The 21,941-nt window shown below is 35.0% G+C and overlaps 1 protein-coding gene across 1 annotated transcript in view; it reads left to right on the top strand.

Annotated features, from left to right (window-relative positions):
• Window positions 1-21,941, top strand: part of LOC150109492 (epidermal growth factor receptor-like) — a 249,040-nt gene that overhangs the window by 167,282 nt on the left and 59,817 nt on the right. The window contains exons 2-6 of the mRNA XM_090402496.1: window positions 15,666-15,790; window positions 18,038-18,248; window positions 19,110-19,247; window positions 19,493-19,680; window positions 21,607-21,748. Coding sequence (XP_090258622.1) covers window positions 15,666-15,790; window positions 18,038-18,248; window positions 19,110-19,247; window positions 19,493-19,680; window positions 21,607-21,748 — 804 coding nt within the window. The remainder of the gene's footprint in view (window positions 1-15,665; window positions 15,791-18,037; window positions 18,249-19,109; window positions 19,248-19,492; window positions 19,681-21,606; window positions 21,749-21,941) is intronic.

Raw genomic sequence — 21,941 nt, 5'->3', positions numbered from 1 at the left:
ACTCATTGCATACGACCTATGACTGAGCATCTGCAGTGATCGCCAATACATGATACTCGTGATCTCTGGCCCTGCTCGGACAAAGTATCGCCCGAGCACTACTTCGTTCGCCTTGCGTTCACAGCGGCCGTGATTCCCAAGAGCCAGAGGGTATTCCCACCTTATGTGAAGCGCTAATTCATAAGTACTATAGAAATAGAAGACACGACACAACATAAATTAAAAAAAAAAGAATTTTAATTAGGAAAAGATTTTTGGAAAATTTTCTAGTCTTTTTCTTCCTTTTTCTTTTTTTTTTTGGGGGGGGGCAGGGCCCCATGGCCTCCTCCCTGGGTCCTTACATATTTTGCCAAACGCGCATGAAAAGTGATTCTTTTACTTGATATCACACACAGAGAGTGAACAAATACAGCATTTCTTTTTTTAAAGACAAACTCGAGGAACTGTACACTCCCCTAATAATAATAATATTTTTGCTAAATCTAAAGTGACTAAAGAGCGGGATTCGAACTCACAGCTTTTGTGGTAAAGAAGTTGTTACCGGGACCTATAATTTCTCTCTTTATTATTTATCAAAAAATTGAAATATTTTGAAAAACGCACACATTCTAATATTCTGTTTTGATATTTTTAATTTTAATTTTATTTTTTTTATTTTTTCAGGGGAAATTTATTTTGGGTATTTAATTCTCGTTAATGTTGATTCGCTGTCTTTTTGCAGATGTAATCATAGCGACACAAGACAATTTGCCCTTTTGCAGACACTATAAAATATTTAAGAGCTCTTTAAAAAAAAAAATACTATTTTCTTCCTTAACAGGCCTGGCTCTTTTTTGCCACTTCCAACACCGTTTTCAAACAATAATCCTAGTTGAAACCTACTTGTTATTGTAAATAATACTATGCAAGAAAACTATTAGCAAGCAATTCACGGAACACACCAGATCTCGGAGAAAACCGCGTTTTTTTTTTTTTTTTTTTTTTTTTTTTTTTTTTTTTTTTTTTTTTTTGTAAATTCCAGGAATTTTATATTGTATAAGCTCCACTTTAAACAGTGAAGTTTCGTTGAGTCCCCCCCCCCCCGTGGTAAAAAAAAAAAAACATTTGTTGCATAAAATCTTCCAGAGAAGTGGGGGGGGGGATGAAAAACTATACCAGCGTCACAAAGGATCGTAAGTTCCCAACTTTGGAATAATGTATACTAGCGATGGCCAACGTATAGCAGGGACCACTTTTCTTTCATACAGATAGTCGGAGGTAGCAATATACGATTTCAAACCTGAAAAGAAAGATATTACGATTAAGAAGGGAGTATTATTGGCAGGGCCGTCGCCAGATTAGATCGCGCCCTGAAGCAAACAATTAAATATCGCCCCTGATGGATTATAAGATTTTGTTATTTTGCTATTTTGTTTTTATTACAAGAGAAACATTAATGCAAAACGATTACATAATAATATTAATTAAATGTTTGCTCTACGGGGATATCGCACAATAAAACTGTTTATAAGCTCTTCTGAATTTAAATTATAAGCTATGTCTATCGATATAGTTGTTAGACCAACCAATCTTTCTTGGGTCATTGCTGTTCGCAAATAATTTTTAATCAGTTTAAGCTTGGAAAAACTTCTTTCCGCTCTTGCTTAGCGTAGCGACGGTGCCTACCGCAATATGGCTGAACGAGGGCCCTTATTAAGCCGCGCCGTGAGGCAGGCTGCCTCTATGCTACACCCTGTCGACGGTACTGATTATTAGTATTTAAATGTACAGGGTGGCCATGAAATAACTTTCCCGCTTTGGAGGAATCTGAGCTAAAACCAATAAACGGAATGAGACCAAATTTTATATTGAGACTTTTGGAAACATGGGGAGGTGATTTCCGCGAAAAAAAAGCTTTAGTACCAAAAGTCACCGATAGGGAAATTTTGGCGCTGGCGGAGCCGAAAACAAGCAGATAATCACATTAAAGGCAGATAAAATGGAATAATAACATTTCGACGGTGTAAGCAACAGATGCGTCACTCATTCCAGCAGTATATGTGATGCGTTACAATGATAATAAGAATAATAATAATTAAACTAAAACAACAACTTGCGAGAGAAACAGAAATTAATGTAGTGATTGAACTCACAGAAACGTCTGTTACTGTCTCTTCTTGCGCTGCTTTCCATCCTCTGCCAGGTCTAACTCCTAGTGATCCAGTTTCTTCAAATTTCTTAATCATAGCTCTCAGTGCTACAGCTGACATAGTACCTGAACACAATTTATGAAGCCTTCTAAATTCCTGAAGAACCGCTACGGCATTGCACTGTTTAAGGTAAAACAACTTAACAAGTAAAGCACACTGAGCTAAGGTAGGATGCATATTGAGCACAATTCGTCAGTCATTCAAATAACTGCCTGAACATTCCCAATCCCTTTTTAAGTGGAATTGGTGGCGCTGCTGTCACATGCGCATAATGCATAGCATTATACATGTCTGCAAGGAGATGTGCTTTGCATTACGGGATACTACAGCAAGTGAAGTGACATACCATACCACCTTTACCACGAGTTGCCCCAGTCCTGAAAATACTTCAGGCCAAACTTTGGTTGCTTACACTTGGATAAACTTGCTGGCCTGGTTGGCCAAGCGGTTAGTGTATCTGCTCTCCAGTCAAAAGGCTGTGGGTTCGAATCCCGCTGTGAGCATGGATGTTTGTGATGGTCTGTGGAAATACCAGTGGTGGTGGTGGTGGGCGGTAGATAGTGTTAATGTAGTTTGCGGTTAGTTGTAGTTGGTGGAGATAAAGAGATGTAGAGTAGGTGTCCTCCCTCAATGAGTCTTTGGACTCCCTGGGGGTGTCGCATAATAATAATAATAATAATAATAAAGGATTAAACCAAGTATATAATTTCTTGGTATCTTTAATTTATGATTCATCGCAAGAAAGGCACTTCACTTTACACAACTCACTGTGTCCATTACTTACATTATTATTACATCAATTCTCCTGGAGTCAAAGACTCGTTGAGAGAGAGAGAGAGAGAGAGAGGGGTTTATACCATTAACAATTACATACATTATTCACCACTTCCTTGTACAATTTCCAGGGATGGCCTCTAGTTCTTGTCCCCTTCCTTATTTTCCACTATCTGAAAAATGTCTCTCATATTCATTCAGTAAATACCTCTCACGAGCTTTAATGTCTCAATCATATCACCTCTTTTCCTATTAGCCAAACTTTGCAGATTACATAACTTCAATCTATCCTTATAGCTAACATTCCACAGACCTGAAATTATTTCAACTGTCTTTGCATCCTCTCTGAAGTGTCTTCATCCCCCCCCTCTAAACCCTGGTGACCAGATTTGAGCACAACAGTCCAGACGTGGCCTAATCAGGGTCTCACATTGGAATCACTACTATTTTATCTCTGCTGGTTAATGTTTATCTTAATATTGCAGCAATCCTCTGAATTGTCTTAATTAGTTATTGCAACATGCCCCTTAAATTTCAAATCTTGATCCACCATAACCCCAATATTCTGTGCTACTTCTGTTGTACATATAGAGCAGTTATGCCTATCTGCAGTTCCCAAAATTCAAAACTATATTTAGCAACATTAAACCTGTATCCCCATTCATCTACCCGTGTTCCCAGCTTATTCGGATCTTCTTGAAGAGCCACTACACCAGCGCTACTCTCAGTAACCTTTCCCAACTTCATATCATCCGCAAACAACTGAATATCTCCTTGAATTTCAGGGATGTCAACCTTTATATCAATGACAATATCATTGATATAAAGGTTGACAAATAGTGGTCCCAGCACAGAGCTCTGTGAAACTCCACTGGTAACTTTCCTTTTCCCTGATATTGTCTTTCCATACATAACTCTTTGATATCTCTCAGACAACCAATTGCCAATCCACGCCACTTACTTAATATCCAAACCCATACGTTGCTGCTTAAATATCAATTTATCATGTGGTACCCTATCAAATGCCTTTGCAAAATCTAAAATAATTGCAGTGCATGCATTTCCCTCATCAACCACTCTTGTTACTTTATCATAAAAGTTAACGAGATTAGTGAAACAAGACCCCCCCCCTTCCAAGTTCTTGCTGACCTTCACAGATAATATTTTCATTGCCCAGTTTTGTCTATGAGCTCTTAACAATTTTTCTAATACCTTAACAACCACAGAAATAACACAAACTGGTCTATAATTTGATGCCTCCATTCTCTCCCTTACCGACTATACTAGTCATTTCTTGCTTGAACATTGTATTCTTCATGAAACTGTTCACCACCTCTCATTCTATACTTTTTCCATGACCTCTTTTCTCATCGCAATTCTTTCCTAATCTCAGTAGTCATCCATTTTACCCCCAATTTTTTTTTTCTTAATCCTTCATTTATACACGATGACAATATCCATCATCTACACACTACACCATGTACTGCCCACTAGTAATATTTTTGTCTATGAACTGTGTGTGTGTTCTCTTTCTAATTTGCCTGAATGTGAGAAAAATTCCTACTATCTTCCGTATGAGATCTAAATCACCCTCTGTCAATTGTATTTACTATTTTAAGTAAATAATTAGAAATAATGACAGCATAAAATAATAATATAAATTTAATAATAAATAATTTATGAATTTATATAAATAAATATATCTAATATTTCAAAAATAATTAGTTGTCTATCACTACTCACATTAATATTATACAAATTCATTGTGTGTGTGTAATAAGTGGAACTGTAATTTCCATAGGAAATAGGCATTGCAATTTTTAATTATATGGTGCACTGTTTCATGGCCGAGTTGCATATGTCTTAACAGTGTTAGCTGAAATTTGTAATGACAAAACAACACTCAGATTAAACCAGCTAGAAATTTATTTCACAATACTAACCAAAAAGAAATATCCTAACATAACTATGAGCATTTCAGAATGAATTGCAAGGTTCCACATCGTATTTCTGTGCTAATCAACATTAAAAGTAAATAAAGAGGAAGCACACGAGAGAGAGAGAGAGAGAGAAAGATTTAAGAATAGAGCCAAGTGAGAATAAAATTGTATGTTTGGCTACAGTTTGTCCCATCATTTCTATTTGTGGGAGATAGATAGCATTGTAGATGGAGGATTAAGTAGTGCAGACAATGGGTTGTGTGGTGTGGGGCCCTCTTGTGATGAGTCCTTAGACTCCTTGAAGGTGTCACCGTATTGATTAAAATTCTGTAAGACTTTTTTTTTTATTCCTTAAACGCAGTAGGCCCCATTTTCTAGACCTAACTTTTATGGAAATCAGTCAGTATCTGGCCAATAATCCACCTTTGTTGTTTCTGAAAGATTAGTGCATACTGGAGTTGACTTGAACGAATGAAAGTACAAGAAATATGGCAGAAAACTGCTGCTATTTTTGTGTTCATTCTAACCCTGATTAGTATTATTATTGTAAGTTCAGTTGCTGTTGAGGGTCTCTTTGCCCTCATCAAACAAGTTTAGTAGTACTCTTTTGTTGAAAAGATCTCCTTTTAGTACCATCTAATCTAGGTCATAAAAAAACTCTTATAAGGGCTTTTAAATTGAAGATTAGTTAACCAGTCTCATATAGAGGTGGAAGGTTTTTCTTCCTGGAAAGTTTATTTTTATTCTACAAAAGAGGCAGACTAGCTACAGAATACAAACGAATGGACATGATATATTGGCCTCAGTTTTAGTTGATTGATTTGGCCATAATTCTATACTACAACATTTACTGCCAATTTTTTTTTTTTTATTGCTAGATTAGTGCATTAAAAAAAAAAAAAATCTAGTTATTTGTGCCAGTGATTGACTAACTTAGTAACCAGCTGGTGAAAAAAAAATCTAGAGAAGCTCCTTTAGTTAGCAATCAGAATCAAACCCCAAGTCTAGCTGTATGAATTCCACCACAAAGCTATGTTGACCTATTGGGATATTTCCATAAGCTTGTAAATACAAAGGATAGTGAAAAGGAAATTATTATTATTATTATTACCCCCAGACCTCATGAAGTGAAAGACTCATCTGGGGGGTCCTTTTATCACACACACACACACACACACACACACACAGCTCATCATACCATGCCTTGAACACATTCAAACTCCTTGCAGACACCACACTCTCAGGCAAGGCATTCCAATCATTTACAACTCTACGCAAGAAAAACCTTCCTCTCACTCCCCTACTTGCACCTTTTTTATACAGTTTCCAGGGATGACCTCTGGTTCTCCCCTGATCTCCCACTATTTTCTGTAGAACTTCTTCAGCATTGATCCTATAACAATCCCTTACCAATTGTAGGTCTCTATCATATCTCCCCTCTTCCTCTTCTCCACCAGACTCGGCAAATTACATCTTCTCAATCTTTCCTCATCCTCAACATTCCAGAGGTCAGAAACTACCTTAGTCAGTCACCTTTGAACCCTTTCCAACATCTCTTCATCCTTCTGAAAACCAGGTGATCAAATCTGGGCAGAATAATCCATGTGTGGCCTAATCAAAGCCTTATACAAAGGAACAAGAATCTCCCTACTTCTACATGACAGTGTCCTCTGCATCATTCCCAGAAGCCTTTGTGTTGTCTTCGCAATTTTGACTATGTGTCTGCTAATTTCAGATCCTTATCCACTATCACCCCCAGATCTCTTACTTCTTTCACCTCCAATAATATATCCTCACCAAGCAATAAATTCTGCATCCCATCTTTGTTTTCCAAATTTTAAAACCTTACATTTTGCAACATTGAACTCACATCCCCATTTCCATGCCCAATCACTCAATTTATTCAAGTCTTCTTGCAAGGCCCCAACATCTTCACTACTCTTCATGGTTCGTCCCAACTTTGCATCATCTATAGTTTGATGCTTGAGTTTGATCACCTCCTTTATGAAGTGGCACAATCTTTCCCTCCTTCCACTCCTTAGGAACTTGACCGAGTGCAAGACTCATATTAAAAAAATATATCAAGGCAGGCGTCAACTCCCTGGCACATTCTTTCAGAATACATGGTGATATATTATCAAGTCCCACAGCCTTATTAACATCTAGTTTACTCAACTCCCCCATACACCTCTTGCTCACTTACAGTCGGTCTCTCCTTCCCGTCATCAACTGCTCTCAATCTCTCCATGTAGTCACATTCACAAGATAGAAAGACCTTTATGCTGCTCATTAAGTATCTCCACCACACATTCTGCAACAGCTGTCTTTATACCATTTTCTCCTATCAATGTCATCCTTCCATAATCATTCTTTCTTTTGCTGGTTACATATCGAAAGAACTCCTTAGGATTCTTTTTGGCTTCATTAGCTAACTGCTGTTCATAACCTCTCTTTAGCTACACTCACCAACCAAGTCACCCTCCTTGCCTGGTCTTTGTAGACCTCATGGAATTGGTTATTTCCACTTCTCTTATGCTGCCTCCACAATGCCCTCTTTCTCTGTATCGCATGCATAATCTCTTTATTCATCCATCTCACACACCTACCTTATTTAACCTTCTCACCCTTGGAATACATTTAGACATTGCATCTACTAGATAGTTTTTGAAAATCTCCCAAGCTGCATTGATCTCTTTTCCAGCTAACTCCTCATTCCATGTTACACCCGCAAGCTGTCTCCTGAGAAATGGAAGTTTTATAAGGAGGGTATGAATAAGGAAGTGAGAATGTTTTTTGCATAGAAAATAATGGGTGAAATGCATCACCTGAGTCTGTGGTGCATGCAGAAACAAACAAGTTTAAGGCATAGATTGATGAGCATTTTGACTATGAGGATTTCCATAATGAGTCTTCTATTTCATGGAAATCTGGTAATAATGATAATAACATACAGCTCAGCCAAAATATTATGGCCATACCTATTATTTTATAAGAAAGCCAGTCCACCATTCCAGGTGACAGTCCTATACAATACTAGAGGTGTGTACAAAAAAAAAAAAAAAAAAAAAAAAAAAAAAAAAAAGGCAAGTATACACAGTAATGTCACTTCGAAGTTGCTAATTGACATTGGCAAGTGACATGGTTTGCCAATGGCAAAAAAGGAAAGGCACAATTTTAGTAAGGGACAAATCGAACTGTGATAGTATCCAGGAAACTGCCAATATTGTATGCTGTTTGCAGGATTCTATAGTTAAGCTGCTGCAAGAGTGGAGGGATACTTAGCAGAACAGCATTTGCTGGTTTAGCTGGTACCTGTACTCCACACTGATGCTTCTGGTGAATGCAGGTTGTTCTGCCTTCTGCAAGCCCATAGATGAAAAACTGAATAGTTGACCATGGAATTTAATCAGAGGACAAATGGCAGCATTTCCTGGACTACAATGTGTGGGTTCCTTGAAGTAGGCAACCATGCTTTGCACCTAAGTATCGATGACTATTATTATTATTACGGACAACTCCAAGGAGTCCTTAGAATTGCCCTCATCAAGGGAGGCCCTAAACATCATATCAAGAACAACTATTCAACATCCACACAGTATCTATTATACTTTGCCTTGAATTCATTCACAGTCGTGGCACCCACAACAGACGCTGACAACTTATTCCACTCATTCACCACTCTCCAAGTAAAAAACCTAGTTCTAACACCCCTTGCTAACCACACTCTTGCCCAGTTTCCATGGATGGCCCCTAGTCCTTCCACCACCAGTCCTGTTCTGAAAAATATCCTCTGAATTAATCATATAGAAATCCTTCAGTAATTTGAATGTCTCAATCATATCACCCCTTTTCTACCTATCAACCAATTTCTGCAACCCACAAATCTTCAACCTGTTCTCATAAGGTTCATTCCATAGCCTGCTATCATCTTGGTCACTCGCCTCTGGATCTTCTCCACTTCCTCCCCATCAAGAAGAAACATCTTGACTACTGTGCCCAGATGCTTGTGATGAATGCAGACTATCTTTGCAGTTTGATGAATTCCTTGAATATCAGTAACTCCTATGTACCTCATTTATTTATTTATTTGTGTGGAGTTTCATTCTTTTTCTCCCTCGTCCCTATTGGGGTGAGTTGAGCCCCTCATGGGAGATTAAGTATTTATGACTGTAGATCTGTGTGTGTTCACAGGGCCAGTTTGCCTGCTTGCAGGATGAAAAAACCCCAGATAAACTGGTGGAAAAAACCCTACTGTCCATGCCCAAAACTGACTAACTTGGCTATGGCTGAGGAATATTCTTAAGCTCCTCACATCGCCGATGGGAATCGAACCTAGGACACTCCTTCCCCAGGCATATGGTTGCGAAGTGCAAAGCCACTAGGCTAACTGTGCAGACATGTAGCTCATTGAATTAGAGGTATAGTAGTAGTAATAACAGTGAGCAACATGTAGTAAATGTGGTTGATTTTTGTTCTTGGTCAGTGGAAGTTATCAACTTCCGATGGCCAGTCTAGTTGGCTGAATGGGTGAGTGCATCTGTTTTAAACTTAAACAGGTTGTGGGCTCGAATCTCTGCAACATGGATGTTTTTTGACGTTCTTTAGGTGGTAGACAATTTTCATCATCCAGAGTAAGACCATCACTCTGTTTAAGTGGATGTCTTTAGTCTCTAATGGTGAGAGTACTAAATATACAACGTTTCATGGGTGGGGATTCACATTTAAGAAAAAAATATGTTGGGAATGTACAGTCCTAAGTGCTATTAACATGATGTTTTTCACTTAGTAGTTGTGTTTTGTTTCTGAGAAATCAGAATTGATTTCTCAATTCTGATTTCTCCCATTTTCCCCATTTTGCTATCGCTGTATTAATAATGATCCATAATTATATATCAAAGAATCTGGGGTCACTTGGTGCATATACTATAATGTTTAATGATTTCTGTCATACCTGGGCACGGAACAAGTTCTCTTTCGGAAAAATAAAATTCCTTTGAGGAAGAGGGCAAAGAGGGGTAGGGGAATAAATTTTTATATGGAGAGTGGGGGAGTGAGTGGAAAGTCTTGATGAAATATGTTGTGAATGCTAGGAATGTGAATGAATGAGAGTAAGGTTTAATATGACAATATGTTACTTGCAGTGAGTCCTGCTATGATGAGTTTTGATTTTGTGGAGGGTTTAGTATAACGATAATATGTTTATTAGACTTGAACTATTATTATTATTTAGTGAAAACCGAAAAAAAATTAAAACATCGTGGATGTTTCACTGTGTACAACCCACCTGGCTTCAGCTCTCCACGTGCATAGAGCATTGTTTTATAAACTGATATCTAATCAGCATTTTTTTAACAATTTTTCTTTCAGAAACTTATATGATGGGCTAATATAGTACTACTAGTCAAGATGTGATGAAAGCCCCCTAAGTAAGGGCTAAACAAGATCTTCAAAACTCTTATGGAAAGAATGCAGCAACTTCCAGAAAAAGTAATGCATAAGATGGCAAGAATTGCAAGTTCAAAGAATCACTATAGCAATGGGTGTAATGCTGCAAGCTATAATTTCATATACAGTTTTCACTATTTATTAAGAAGAATATGGTTGTTTCATCAGTGTTTTCATGTGGCTGTAGCCTTGCCCAGGTAGTCTTTCAACACTTCTTTCAAAGCAAAATCATTGTGCCAAACCAAATATATTGTAAATATTCTGTATATATATACGCCACTACTTCTCATCGATGTATATATCAAAACAACTGCCAGGACTAGAATTTCGTGCTATCATAAAATATTAACATGCATTTACAGGTGCTATATTCTGCTTGGATATTTCCTGCCAAAATTTGAAAGAAAAAAAAAAAAAACAATTTTGCTTTGAAATCTACAGGTAAATAATGAGGTGTACAGGAGAAAATAATCTTCTTCCAGTGTTAGGTATTTTAGCACTCTCTCTGTCTTTTGTTGCCACGGTAGTTGAAAAGGATCCCTACTTCACAAAAGGAAAAAGTTAGTACTGTATATTTATTATTTTTTAAAGATTCTAGTATTAGCTATGATTTAAAAGAAGCAAATTCATGATCTCTGGACAATATATCAAGTAATTAAATAATCTACTACTATTTAATAATATATATAAAAATTTTTATTTATGATAGCTAAGGTCTACTTTTGTGTGAAAGTAACTTCTAGATGGCTTTGTGTTTACTATGTTTTAATGAAATTAATAAAGGCCACAAACAAATTAAATGACTATCTGATTTTTTTTCTTTTTCATCAATAAAGTTGAGTTTTATTGCTATCCTTCCATTTTTTTCTCTTTTATTAACTTTTCTTTCTTGTTCTGATTCATGTGACAATTTTTTCCCTAGTATTGTTTATTTCTGTTGTATAGTCTTCAATGCTTAATCTTCAGTTGCAGAAAGATATTTAGTTTGACTTATTACATGGTTTTGTCATAGTGAAATTATTAAAACTGGGAAGTATAATAAATTTAGTTTAATCCTTTATCCAAGTGTGAGCAAACAAAGTTTGTGCCTGAAAATATCTTCAGGACTGGGGTAAGGTAGTACAACACCGGGCAACTCATAGCAAGGTGGACCAAGCTAACATCACTCCTATCTCAGTATCTCCCATAATGCAAAACACATCTCTTTGCAGATATGTATAATGTTATGCATTAAGGGAAGGGCCACTACCCAGACTAGTTTCGACCTTTATTGAGGTTTCTTCAGTGGGAGCCAGGCCCGGAAGTGGAGATACCAGGCAGAAGCAATGGCGAGGTCATCTTTACCTATAGGAGTTGCCAAACAGTGTGCCACCTTTTTATTAAATTACTCTGGATTTAGAGAAAGATGTTGAAAGTTTATTTTTCACTTGGTTAGACTATAATATATTTAGTTTGATCCTTTATCCAAGTGTGAGCAAACAAAGTTTGCACCTGAAAATATCTTCAGGACTGGGGTAAGGTAGTACATCCTTACCCCAAGGATTAAACTAAATTAAACTAACCTTATCCCAGCCCTGAAGATATTTTCAGGCGCAAATCACACTTAGATAAAGGATTAAACTAAATTTATTATAGTCTAACCAAATGAAAAATAAACTTTCAAAATTTCAAAATAAAACTGGGAAGATTTGAATTGGTTATACATCACCCTTCTCTAAATTTTTAAAGATGGGTTATTTGTGGAAATAGGGGTTGGAAAGGACATATTAGATTATTATTATTATTATTATTATTATCGTAAGACCCCAATGGAGTCACAGACTCGTCTAGGAGGTCCCTTTTGTCATATGTGCAGCTCATCATACCATGCCTTAAACACATTCAAATTTTCTGTAGACAATTTGAATGCGCTCTCAGGCAATGCATTCCAAATCATTCACAACTCTGCATGCAAAAAAACCTGCTTCTCACTCCCTTGTTTACATCCTCCTTATTCAGCTTCCAGGGATGACCTCTTGTTCTCCCCAATCTTCCCCTATTTTATGAAAAACCTCTTCAACATTAATCTTGTAACAGCCCCTTACCAACTTGTATGTCTCTATCATATCATCCCTCTTCCTTCTATCTACTAGACTCTGCAAACTGCATTTTCTCAACCTTTCTTCATATTCAACATTTCAGAGATCAGAAACTATTAATGATTTTCAAAAGGTTTTTGCCAACAAAAAAGTCTAGAAGTTTAAAAACATCTGTCATGTTAAATCATCACTAGTAGATGACTAGACCTCTCCCCAAGCTATTCTTGGAATCATAAAGTTGAAAGAAGAACTAGTATGCTCTTAAATCCAGTCATGTGATCTAAGTAATGCTATTAATAAATTATACTTGCCAAGAAATTATATTCTTGTTTAATCCTTTATCAAGTTGCTTATTTGAATTTTTCATTAATTGCCTAAGTATTGCATAATACAAAGCATGCTTTTGGAAGTATATATTGGCATGCATTAATGAAAGAGTCACTGCTCAGATTGGTTTTGACCTTTAGCAAACTTTGTTTGTTTATACTTTGATGAAGGATTAAACAATAATATAATTTCTTTGCAAGTATAATTTACTTCGTTCCCAAATGAAAAAACTTTCTACAAGTAATGCTGCCATCATTTTTTATGTGTATATCCTTTTGTTTTGGATATATATAACTGACTTAGATTACCTGTAGTACTCTGTATTATTAATATCATGCTATTCCTGTTATATCTGCATGCTCCTTGGTTTCTCTTTCAGATCCAGGGCAGATTTTTTATGTCCAAACATGTCTTTATTTGAGGTTTTTTCTTGTGTCTATCTATAACTTCATCATTAACATTAACTTCATCATCATAAGAATATGATGATGAAGTTAATGTGGGATGTAAACTGGTCTTGTTGGCTGAGTGACTGATTCTACTTTCCAACCGATAGTTCATGGTTATGAATCCTATAGTATGGATGTTTGTGAATGTGCAAATATCTCTAGTGGTAGATATGCATTCTGTTGGACATGCTCCTGTTCATATTTATGGAATGGTCTCTTTGTATGTGTGGTGGCAGCAGCAGTGGTAGTGATTTTTTTTTTTTTTTAAATGTGTATTTTAAAATATCTGATTCAATGCCTTGTTGTATTATTGATGAGTTTTCTCTAGGAAGAAAAAAAATCTTTTAAAAGTTGAATATTTCAAATTTTTACATGATCTAATTCATTTTTAACACTTGAGTATACTTCTTTCTGGATACAAAATTAATAACGGAAAACTCGCATACAAAGATTATTTAATAGTATAATTTTCGCCTGTGTGCCACAGGCATCTTCAGTACACTTTAAGCTCAAATTAAACAATAACTGACAATTCCAAAAAGTGCCACCTAAGTAGCTGGTGTAAGATAACTAAAAAGGCCAATAAATTTCCTAAAAAATAAAAAAATAAAAATAAAATTAAAAAAATAAATGTATACAATAAAAAGCTGATTTTATAAAGTACTATCTCCCATAAAGGGGATAGACGTAAACCGTCAGATCTGTTTAAGTTAGGAGAGTGAAGTAAAGTTTCACATGTTTCTTTATAAAGGCATTCCATGAGGAACCGACTTTTGTGAAGGACTCTTGTCTTTCTCCAATGAACTCTATGTCTAGTGAAGATGGCATGTTCTGCAAGTCCAGACTTTTCAGGTTTAAAATATTCAATATAAGATTGGTGTTCTTCTAGCCGAAAGGCAGATCTTCCTGTTTGTCTGAAATAAGATAATCCACAAGAGCACGGAATCTGGTAGACACCTGGATAATTAAGATGTGGAAGCTTGTCCTTAGGAGAAGTGAGAAAGGTGGAGATTTTTCTAAATGGTCGAAAGGCAACAAAAATATTCAGTGGTTTTAAAACTTTTGCTATACATTCACTAATGCTTTGTACATAAGGGATAGGAATGTGCGTTATTTCTTCTGTATTTGAAGAGGAAGACATATTAAAACTACTCAAATCTCTTATGAAGTCATTCTTATAACCATTAGATAGAAAGGAAGAAGTTATATATTGCAGTTCTTTCTGTAAAAGATCGTCTGAAGAACAAAAGGAGTGGGCCCGATGAACCAGTGTTTTAATAGTTCCTGCCTTTTGACTGGGATGGTGATGAGATTCAGCATGGATATAATGGCCTGTATGTGTCTTCTTTCTATAGACCGAGAAATGTAGGTTATCATCGGTTGACGAAGAATTAAAAGATCTAAAAAGGCTAACTGCTTATTTGATTCTACTTCTAGGGTAAACTGGATCCTAGGATGAAGTGCGTTTAACTTAATGAGAAATTGTTGAAGAAACTATTAAAACACTGGTTCATTGGGCCCACTCCTTTTGTTCTTCAGACGATCTTTTACAGAAAGAACTGCAATATATAACTTCTTCCTTTCTATCTAATGGTTATAAGAATTGCTTCATTAAAAGAGCTTTGAGTAGTTTTAATATGTCTTCCTCTTCAAATACAGAAGAAATAATGCACATTCCTATCCCTTATGTACAAAGCATTAGTGAACGTATAGCAAAAGTTTTAAAACCACTGAATATTTTTGTTGCCTTTCGACCGTTTAGAAAAATCTCCACCTTTCTCACTTCTCCTAAGGACAAGCTTCCACATCTTAATTATCCAGGTGTCTACCAGATTCCGTGTTCTTGTGGATTATCTTATTTCAGACAAATAGGAAGATCTGCCTCTATTCGGCTAGAATCTTATATTGAATACTTTAAACCTGAAAAGTCTGGACTTGCAGGACATGCCATCTTCACTAGACATAGAGTTCACTGGAGAAAGACAAGAGTCCTTCACAAAAGTCGGTTCCTCATGGAACACCTTTATAAAGAAACATGTGAAACTTTACTTCATTCTCCTAACTTGAACAGATCCGACGGTTTACTTCTATCCCCTTTATCGGAGATAGTACTTTATAAATCAGCTAATCTTTCCTAACTTTTTATTGTATACATTTATTTAATTTTTTTTTTGTTAGGAAATTTATTGACCGTTTTAGTTATCTTACACCAGCTACTTAGGTGGCGCTTTTTGGAATTGTCAGTTATTGTTTAATTTGAGCTTAAAATGTACTGAAGATGCCTGTGACACACAGGCGAAAATTATACTATTAAATAATCTTTGTACATGAGTTTTCTTTATTAATTTTGTATCTATATGTCTACTCACGGTATACCTCTTTTAAAACTTACTTCTTTCTAGTATATTTTAAACATGTGAAAATACAATATGAATTATGCTAAATATAACTTCTCTTTAATAGTATGTATTGGTACCAATGGCCGAATGTCTGTTCCATCAAATCGAGAGCACCATTACCAAAACTTACGAGACAGGTATACAAATTGTACATATGTAGATGGAAATTTGGAACTCACATGGATAACGGTTAGTTCTTTATTTTTTTGATTATTTTTTTTTTTTAAATTCAGATATTATTACTTATGTTAATAATAATGTAGTATCAGCACAGCAGAAGTAGAAAGGAATGTTGATATTGAAGTCAAAGTAAAAAAATAAACTGCAGAATTTGCATGCAGTCATTTTTATTTAAGTAAGGCAGTTCAATAATTCAGTTGCTTTTTTTGAATATATGTGGTATAAACTGGTACAGTTTAAAACAATTTGGTTGGTTAGATCCGAGATGGGACATCTCAGGAAGGTGAGGGTTGGAGTCAGAAGCTCTGGTTTGTCCACTTGCAATCCTTGTGAAGGTCTCCTCCATGTTATCTAACTTTGACTCTTAAGCAACCCTGCTTCTTTAAAGTATCTTTTAAATTTATATTTTGATCTATGAAGTATTGTGATTTGCTTTCAGCAGTGGTGAATCCAAAGTTAGGAAACAATCCCCCCCCCCTCTTTCTAAGGAATCAGAGCAAAACATATTGTGAATTTGCACTTAATACTTGATAAGGATACTATGATTTTTTTTAAAAATTATGATACAAATTAAAATTTTGGAATAACTGTTACAACAAAAATTTAAAGCAACTATATTAATAAAACATATGTTAAAAGTTAAAAAAAATAAATTTCTCACTTACTCCTAATATTTTTCAACTCCTGCAAATTAAAGTGTAGCTCATTGTTGTCTTCCATTTGCTGGGAATGGCCTTCACTATTGGCACATTATTTATTTATTTTTTACATAATCTGGAAATTCTGCTCTAGAGACCAATATGAAACTTTTCAAGCCACTTCAGACCTTCAATAAGCAGGGTTTTGGTCTCACACAGCATAATAAAATTAATCCCCCACTTAGACATTCACAGACATCCATGTCTCCAACAGGATTTGGAACCAATATCCTGTTGGTTGGAGAGTGGATACACTTGGCCAATCTGGGCAAAGTTAATTAGCTTTATAAAAGAAATTGTGGATGTCCTTGGTCATCCAAAACTAAGAAAAAAATGAATATAATTTTTTTTCTGATATTTAAAGGCATAATATTAGTTCATATAGCGAATTATGCCAAATCAGAACAATGCAATTGTATGTAGAGATCAGCCCAATTCATTTAATCCTTGCATTGCATTCTTTTTTTTTTTTTTTTTGAGACAGTTTCACAAATTGGTTCATTTTTTCTTCTTTTTTTGCTATGTCAGATGAAAGGATGAACAAAGAAATGTATAAATAAATAAAGAAATCATGTAACACCTTTTCATTCCAAGGGACTAAGCAGAACTCTTAACCTCAACTTCTGAAAATTGGTAGGCAGCCAGCTCTACCCATACTCATCACTGGGTAATTAAGTTTGTGGACTTATGGGTAAGGCAAATACAGCAGACAACTGTCGCCACATCATATTCCTTATCTTTACTGGTATTTTAACTTGGGAACTGGCCCAAAAAAATCCTGAAAAAAAAAAAAACCCGTTCTACTTATTAGAGTTAGAATTGAACCTATACCATTATTTTGGTAATGAGAGTGAGGAATCCATACAAAGCCCAAGACTGCTAGTAACAGTTGTTTCATCAAGTTTTTCCAGCTGATGCTGTCCACTATTATCTCAGTAGAATATTAGCTTTATGGATTTTTGGTAATCCACATATCTTAGGAGTTCTGGGAAAGTGTTTTTTATAATGTGGTTCTCACTCACAAAAGATTATTAGCAAACCTGTAGTATATTTGTACTGTGGGTGGGCTAAGGAATAAAGAATTCTTTTTTTTCAATTTTATTAATTTTATATATTTTTTGTAATTTTTTATTTATTTTTAGATAGTTCGGAAACCCTGCTCCAGAGACCAAACATGGAATTTTTCAAGCCACTTCAGGCTTCAGTAAGTGGGGCAGTGGTCTCACACTGGGCAGTAAAATTCTCATCTCCCATCTAAATGTACTGTAATTATTAACTTTTGAATCTTTACTCATGAAGCAACTTTATCTGAAAGCTTGTAAAATTAATAATAGAAAGAAAAATTTTTAGCCCCCCCCCCACACACAAACATCGCATGGTATTAATGTACTGTAGGTTTACAATCATTCATGTTTAGGAGTCACATAAAAAATATAGTTCTGCAATAAGTTTTATTTTGTAACACATACAAATTTATCAAACTATCAAATTTTCAGAAATTTTAATATGTGTTTAACTTAAAAGATAGTAGACTAATTTTTATATATAATTGTTACAGGATGAAACTATAGATCTCAGTTTTCTGCAGGAGATACGTGAAGTTACAGGTTATGTACTCATGTCGCATGTTCATATCAGACATATTGTTCTTCCAAAGTTAATGATAATCCGGGGACGAACACTTTTCAAACTCAACGTGAGAAATGAGGAATTTGCACTATTAGTAACATTAAGCAAAATGGAAAATTTGGAAATGCCTGCTCTTCGAGGTTAGTTCTTTACAATTATCATGTGAAGAAACTTAATTGTTATCAGAATATGTATAATAAATGATCACTCTCTAAATCTGCATTTGTATTTTAAGGTTATTTACAGCTGTTAAAAAAATTCTGAATTTTTATCTTTCATTATGTTATTTAAGTCATATACAGTATTTATTCTTATATGTTGTAGTATGAAATTGTCGTATGTTCTTATATGCTGTAATATGAGAAAAAGAATTTATACAGTTGTCAGTTAGATGGATGATAACATCTTTAGTGAAAAAGAATGCCAAGTTTTTTGGAAGCCGAGAATGCTATAGAAGTAATGTGTTTGTGCATGAAAAGGCTAATGTAAGTGTCAGTCCAAGAAGAGAAATCTGGTCTTGACTGTTGAGTTGATCATTATAAAAGTTAAGGGAGAAGAACCAAGATCTTTTTTTGCTAGAAAAAAGACAAAATGGTCTGGTAGCATTGAAGGTGACTTGGTTGTCATTACTCTATCAAAAGATGGTATGACCAGAGTTTAGGGCACTGATTGTAGAATCTTGAAGCTTGGGATGTTTCACTGCAAGATGTATCATATGAGTAAGAGGAATGAAAAGTGTATTTTCAGCAAAACTGCAAAACGTTTGAGGTTAGTTAGAGTACAGCTTTATATTCTGTTAAGAGATTTTAACATTGGTCACCCTACAGTACACATAATTTAATAATCATACATATTGCATGTGATGAGCTAATTTAATGGTATAAGAAGTACAAAGTTCTAAAAGATAATAATGTCCATACAATGCAATAGCAAAAAGACCCATGTAATCTTGTTGATCAACCTATTTACAATATTATTATTATTATTTTTTTTTTGTACAGATATCTTAGCTGGCAGTGTTGGATTTTTCAATAACTATAACCTTTGTCATATTCGCACAATAAACTGGGACGAGATTTTAACTGGCCCCCAAGCCGAAACTGTTTATGTATATAACTTCACTCATCCAGAAAGATCATGTAAGTTACTGTATTAGGTGTGTAATTTTTTAGATGAATATTTTTTTTTGAAATTCATAAGTCAATGTCCTATAAATAAATGAAGTTTTGTGATTCATTCTACTTTTTTGTTTCATATGAAAAATTTCCTGGTAGCATTTTCTTTTAATTTTTAAATATGGATGTTGAAGAAAATATAAATTTTATATACTTTATTTCAAGTAAAATTTCCAAAGTAATATTAAGAACTATTATTATTTTCCTAGGTCCACCATGCGATTCATCATGTGAAGATGGGTGTTGGGGTGAAGGTTCTCATAATTGTCAGAAGTTTTCCAAGATAAACTGCTCTCCCCAGTGTCATCAGGGACGTTGCTTTGGACCTAATCCCAGGGAGTGTTGTCATCTATTTTGTGCTGGTGGCTGCACAGGACCTACTCAAAGTGACTGTCTGGTAAGTTTCATTTCACTGAGCAGAGAATGTTCATGTTTGTGCATGTGTGTGTGTGTGTGTGTCTGTGTGTGTAAAAGTAAAAGTGAACAAGTGAAAGTTTTTTCACTTGTTCAACATCTGTCTCTAATCCAGAGTATTTTGATAATAAGGTTGTACACCTTTTGACTACTTGTATATGAAAATATGACTTCTGCATTATTTTAACCTTGGCATCACTTCTGGGTCTGGCTCCCACTGATGAGACCTCAATAAAGGTTGAAACCAGTCTGGGTAGTGGTCCTTACCATAATGCTTAGCATTATACATATCCATAAGGATGTGTGTGCTTTGCATTATGGAATACTAAGGCAATCGATGTGAAGTCATTAGCCTTTATATACAAGTAGCTGAGTTGTGAAGTGACTTCACTCGCAAACTTTGTTTGCTTACACTCGGATAAAAGATGAAATGAGAATATAATTTCTTGGGATCGTTAATTTATAGTATTACTAAGTGAAAAAACTTTCAATTTCAATAGTTATTTGCAAATAAATTCACTATGTTTCAGGAAGTGCAGCTGTCACTTTGGTCCATTTTCTAATCACTTATTTTTTTGGTCCTTCACTTGGAAAAGGCTTCATTTCGATTCCTGTCATGACAAGCAGAATCTTTAATGGTTTTTTTAAATTGAAGGTGAGTTAGCCAATCTCATATGAAGATGCTCAAATCAGCATTGAGGACACACACACACAATTTATAGACAAAAATACTAATGGTGATGGGCAACAGATGGCATTGGTGTAGATGTTGATGGTAGTGGTGATTCGGTGTAGTTAGTGGATTAAGTGGTGGAGGCAGTGTTGTAGAATAGATGCCGTCCCTCGATGAGTCTTTGGACTGCTTGGAGGTGTCACATAATAATAATAATAAATAGAGAATTGGGGAGGTGGTTTAGCATGAATGACTCAGCCTGTCTAAAATTTTTTTTTTTTTTTTTGTTTATTGAAGCATTAGATTTAGAAAGATTATATTCCAGCAAGTACATTATTAATGTTGTAGGCTTTTTAGTAGGAAATTATAGAAATTTTTTCAAAAAAGTGAACTGCAGCAACAAATGCAATGAATTTATTAGATAAAGTTATTATTAAAATTAAATATGGAAATAAACAACAGAAGTAATCAAGCTGGTATGGTAGGAAGTTAGCTGAAAAAATTTATATGGAATGAGAAAGAAATTAGTCAAAACACTAAATTAGCTGTACACAAAACATTCCAGAGCTGGGTTAAAAATAAAACACTTGATTAAAGACTAGAGACCTCTGATATGAAATTTCTGAGAACAATTAGTGGAGTGAACAGATGGCATCAATGGCAGTATCTCATTTAAAATGAGGATATTTGGAAAGAACTCGTCATTGTTAGCATTCAGAAATGTGATAGTAGAGCTAATCCAAGGTGGTATGGTCACTTAAACAGAATGGGAGAGGAAAGATTAGCAAAACAAGTGTTCTTTGCCAGGTTGGCAGGAAAAAGACCTAGAGGAAGACTGTAGATGGATTGATACAGTTAAAAGTGCCTTAAAATGAGTATTTTGACTTCATGGAGGCCTGAATAATAATAATAATAATAATAATAAAAGACAGAAATATAAGATCTGATAATATTGGAGTCTTGACAGATCAGAATCATCAGAATCAAAATGACAGATTGGAGTCTTGATCAGAAGTTAGTAATGGTGTAACTTTTTCATGTAGTACTATCATAATTATCCTGTATATTATCCCCCCCCCCTGACGGTACATATCAGGAATTTGATGATGATGAGTTATTAGAATATTGGAAAATTATTTTCCCACCCCCACCTTTGTGTACATGTTTTTGTTTTATATGAGATAGCTTAACAGTGATATCAATAATTAAACCTTATTTTAACTGTCTTGATATTAGGCTTGCAGCAATTTTTATGATAATGGTGTTTGCAAACAAGAATGTCCACCAATGAGAAGGTATGATCCAGCTACTTATTCATGGGAAAGCAATCCACAAGGAAAATATGCATATGGTGCTACCTGTGTAAAAAATTGTCCAGGTAAAACTTTTTCTGTATAGGTTAAATTTTGTACAGAATATATCTTTACACATGTAAATGTAATTTTTCTATTTTTAATATTATGATATGTAATTTGAATTACTACTTCCATAATGTATTTAAACTTTTCTGATAAATATGATTGTCAACAATATAACATATGTAAGTAACAAGATTAATTGAATTTTATATT

This window comes from Typopeltis vanoorti, chromosome 2 (assembly GCF_054136105.1).
Source record: "Typopeltis vanoorti isolate ZY-2024b chromosome 2, IOZ_Tvanoo_1.0, whole genome shotgun sequence".
In the NCBI taxonomy this organism is placed as follows: domain Eukaryota; kingdom Metazoa; phylum Arthropoda; class Arachnida; order Uropygi; family Thelyphonidae; genus Typopeltis; species Typopeltis vanoorti.
Note: the sequence above shows the minus strand (reverse complement) of the source record. Positions and strands in the feature narration are given on the sequence as shown.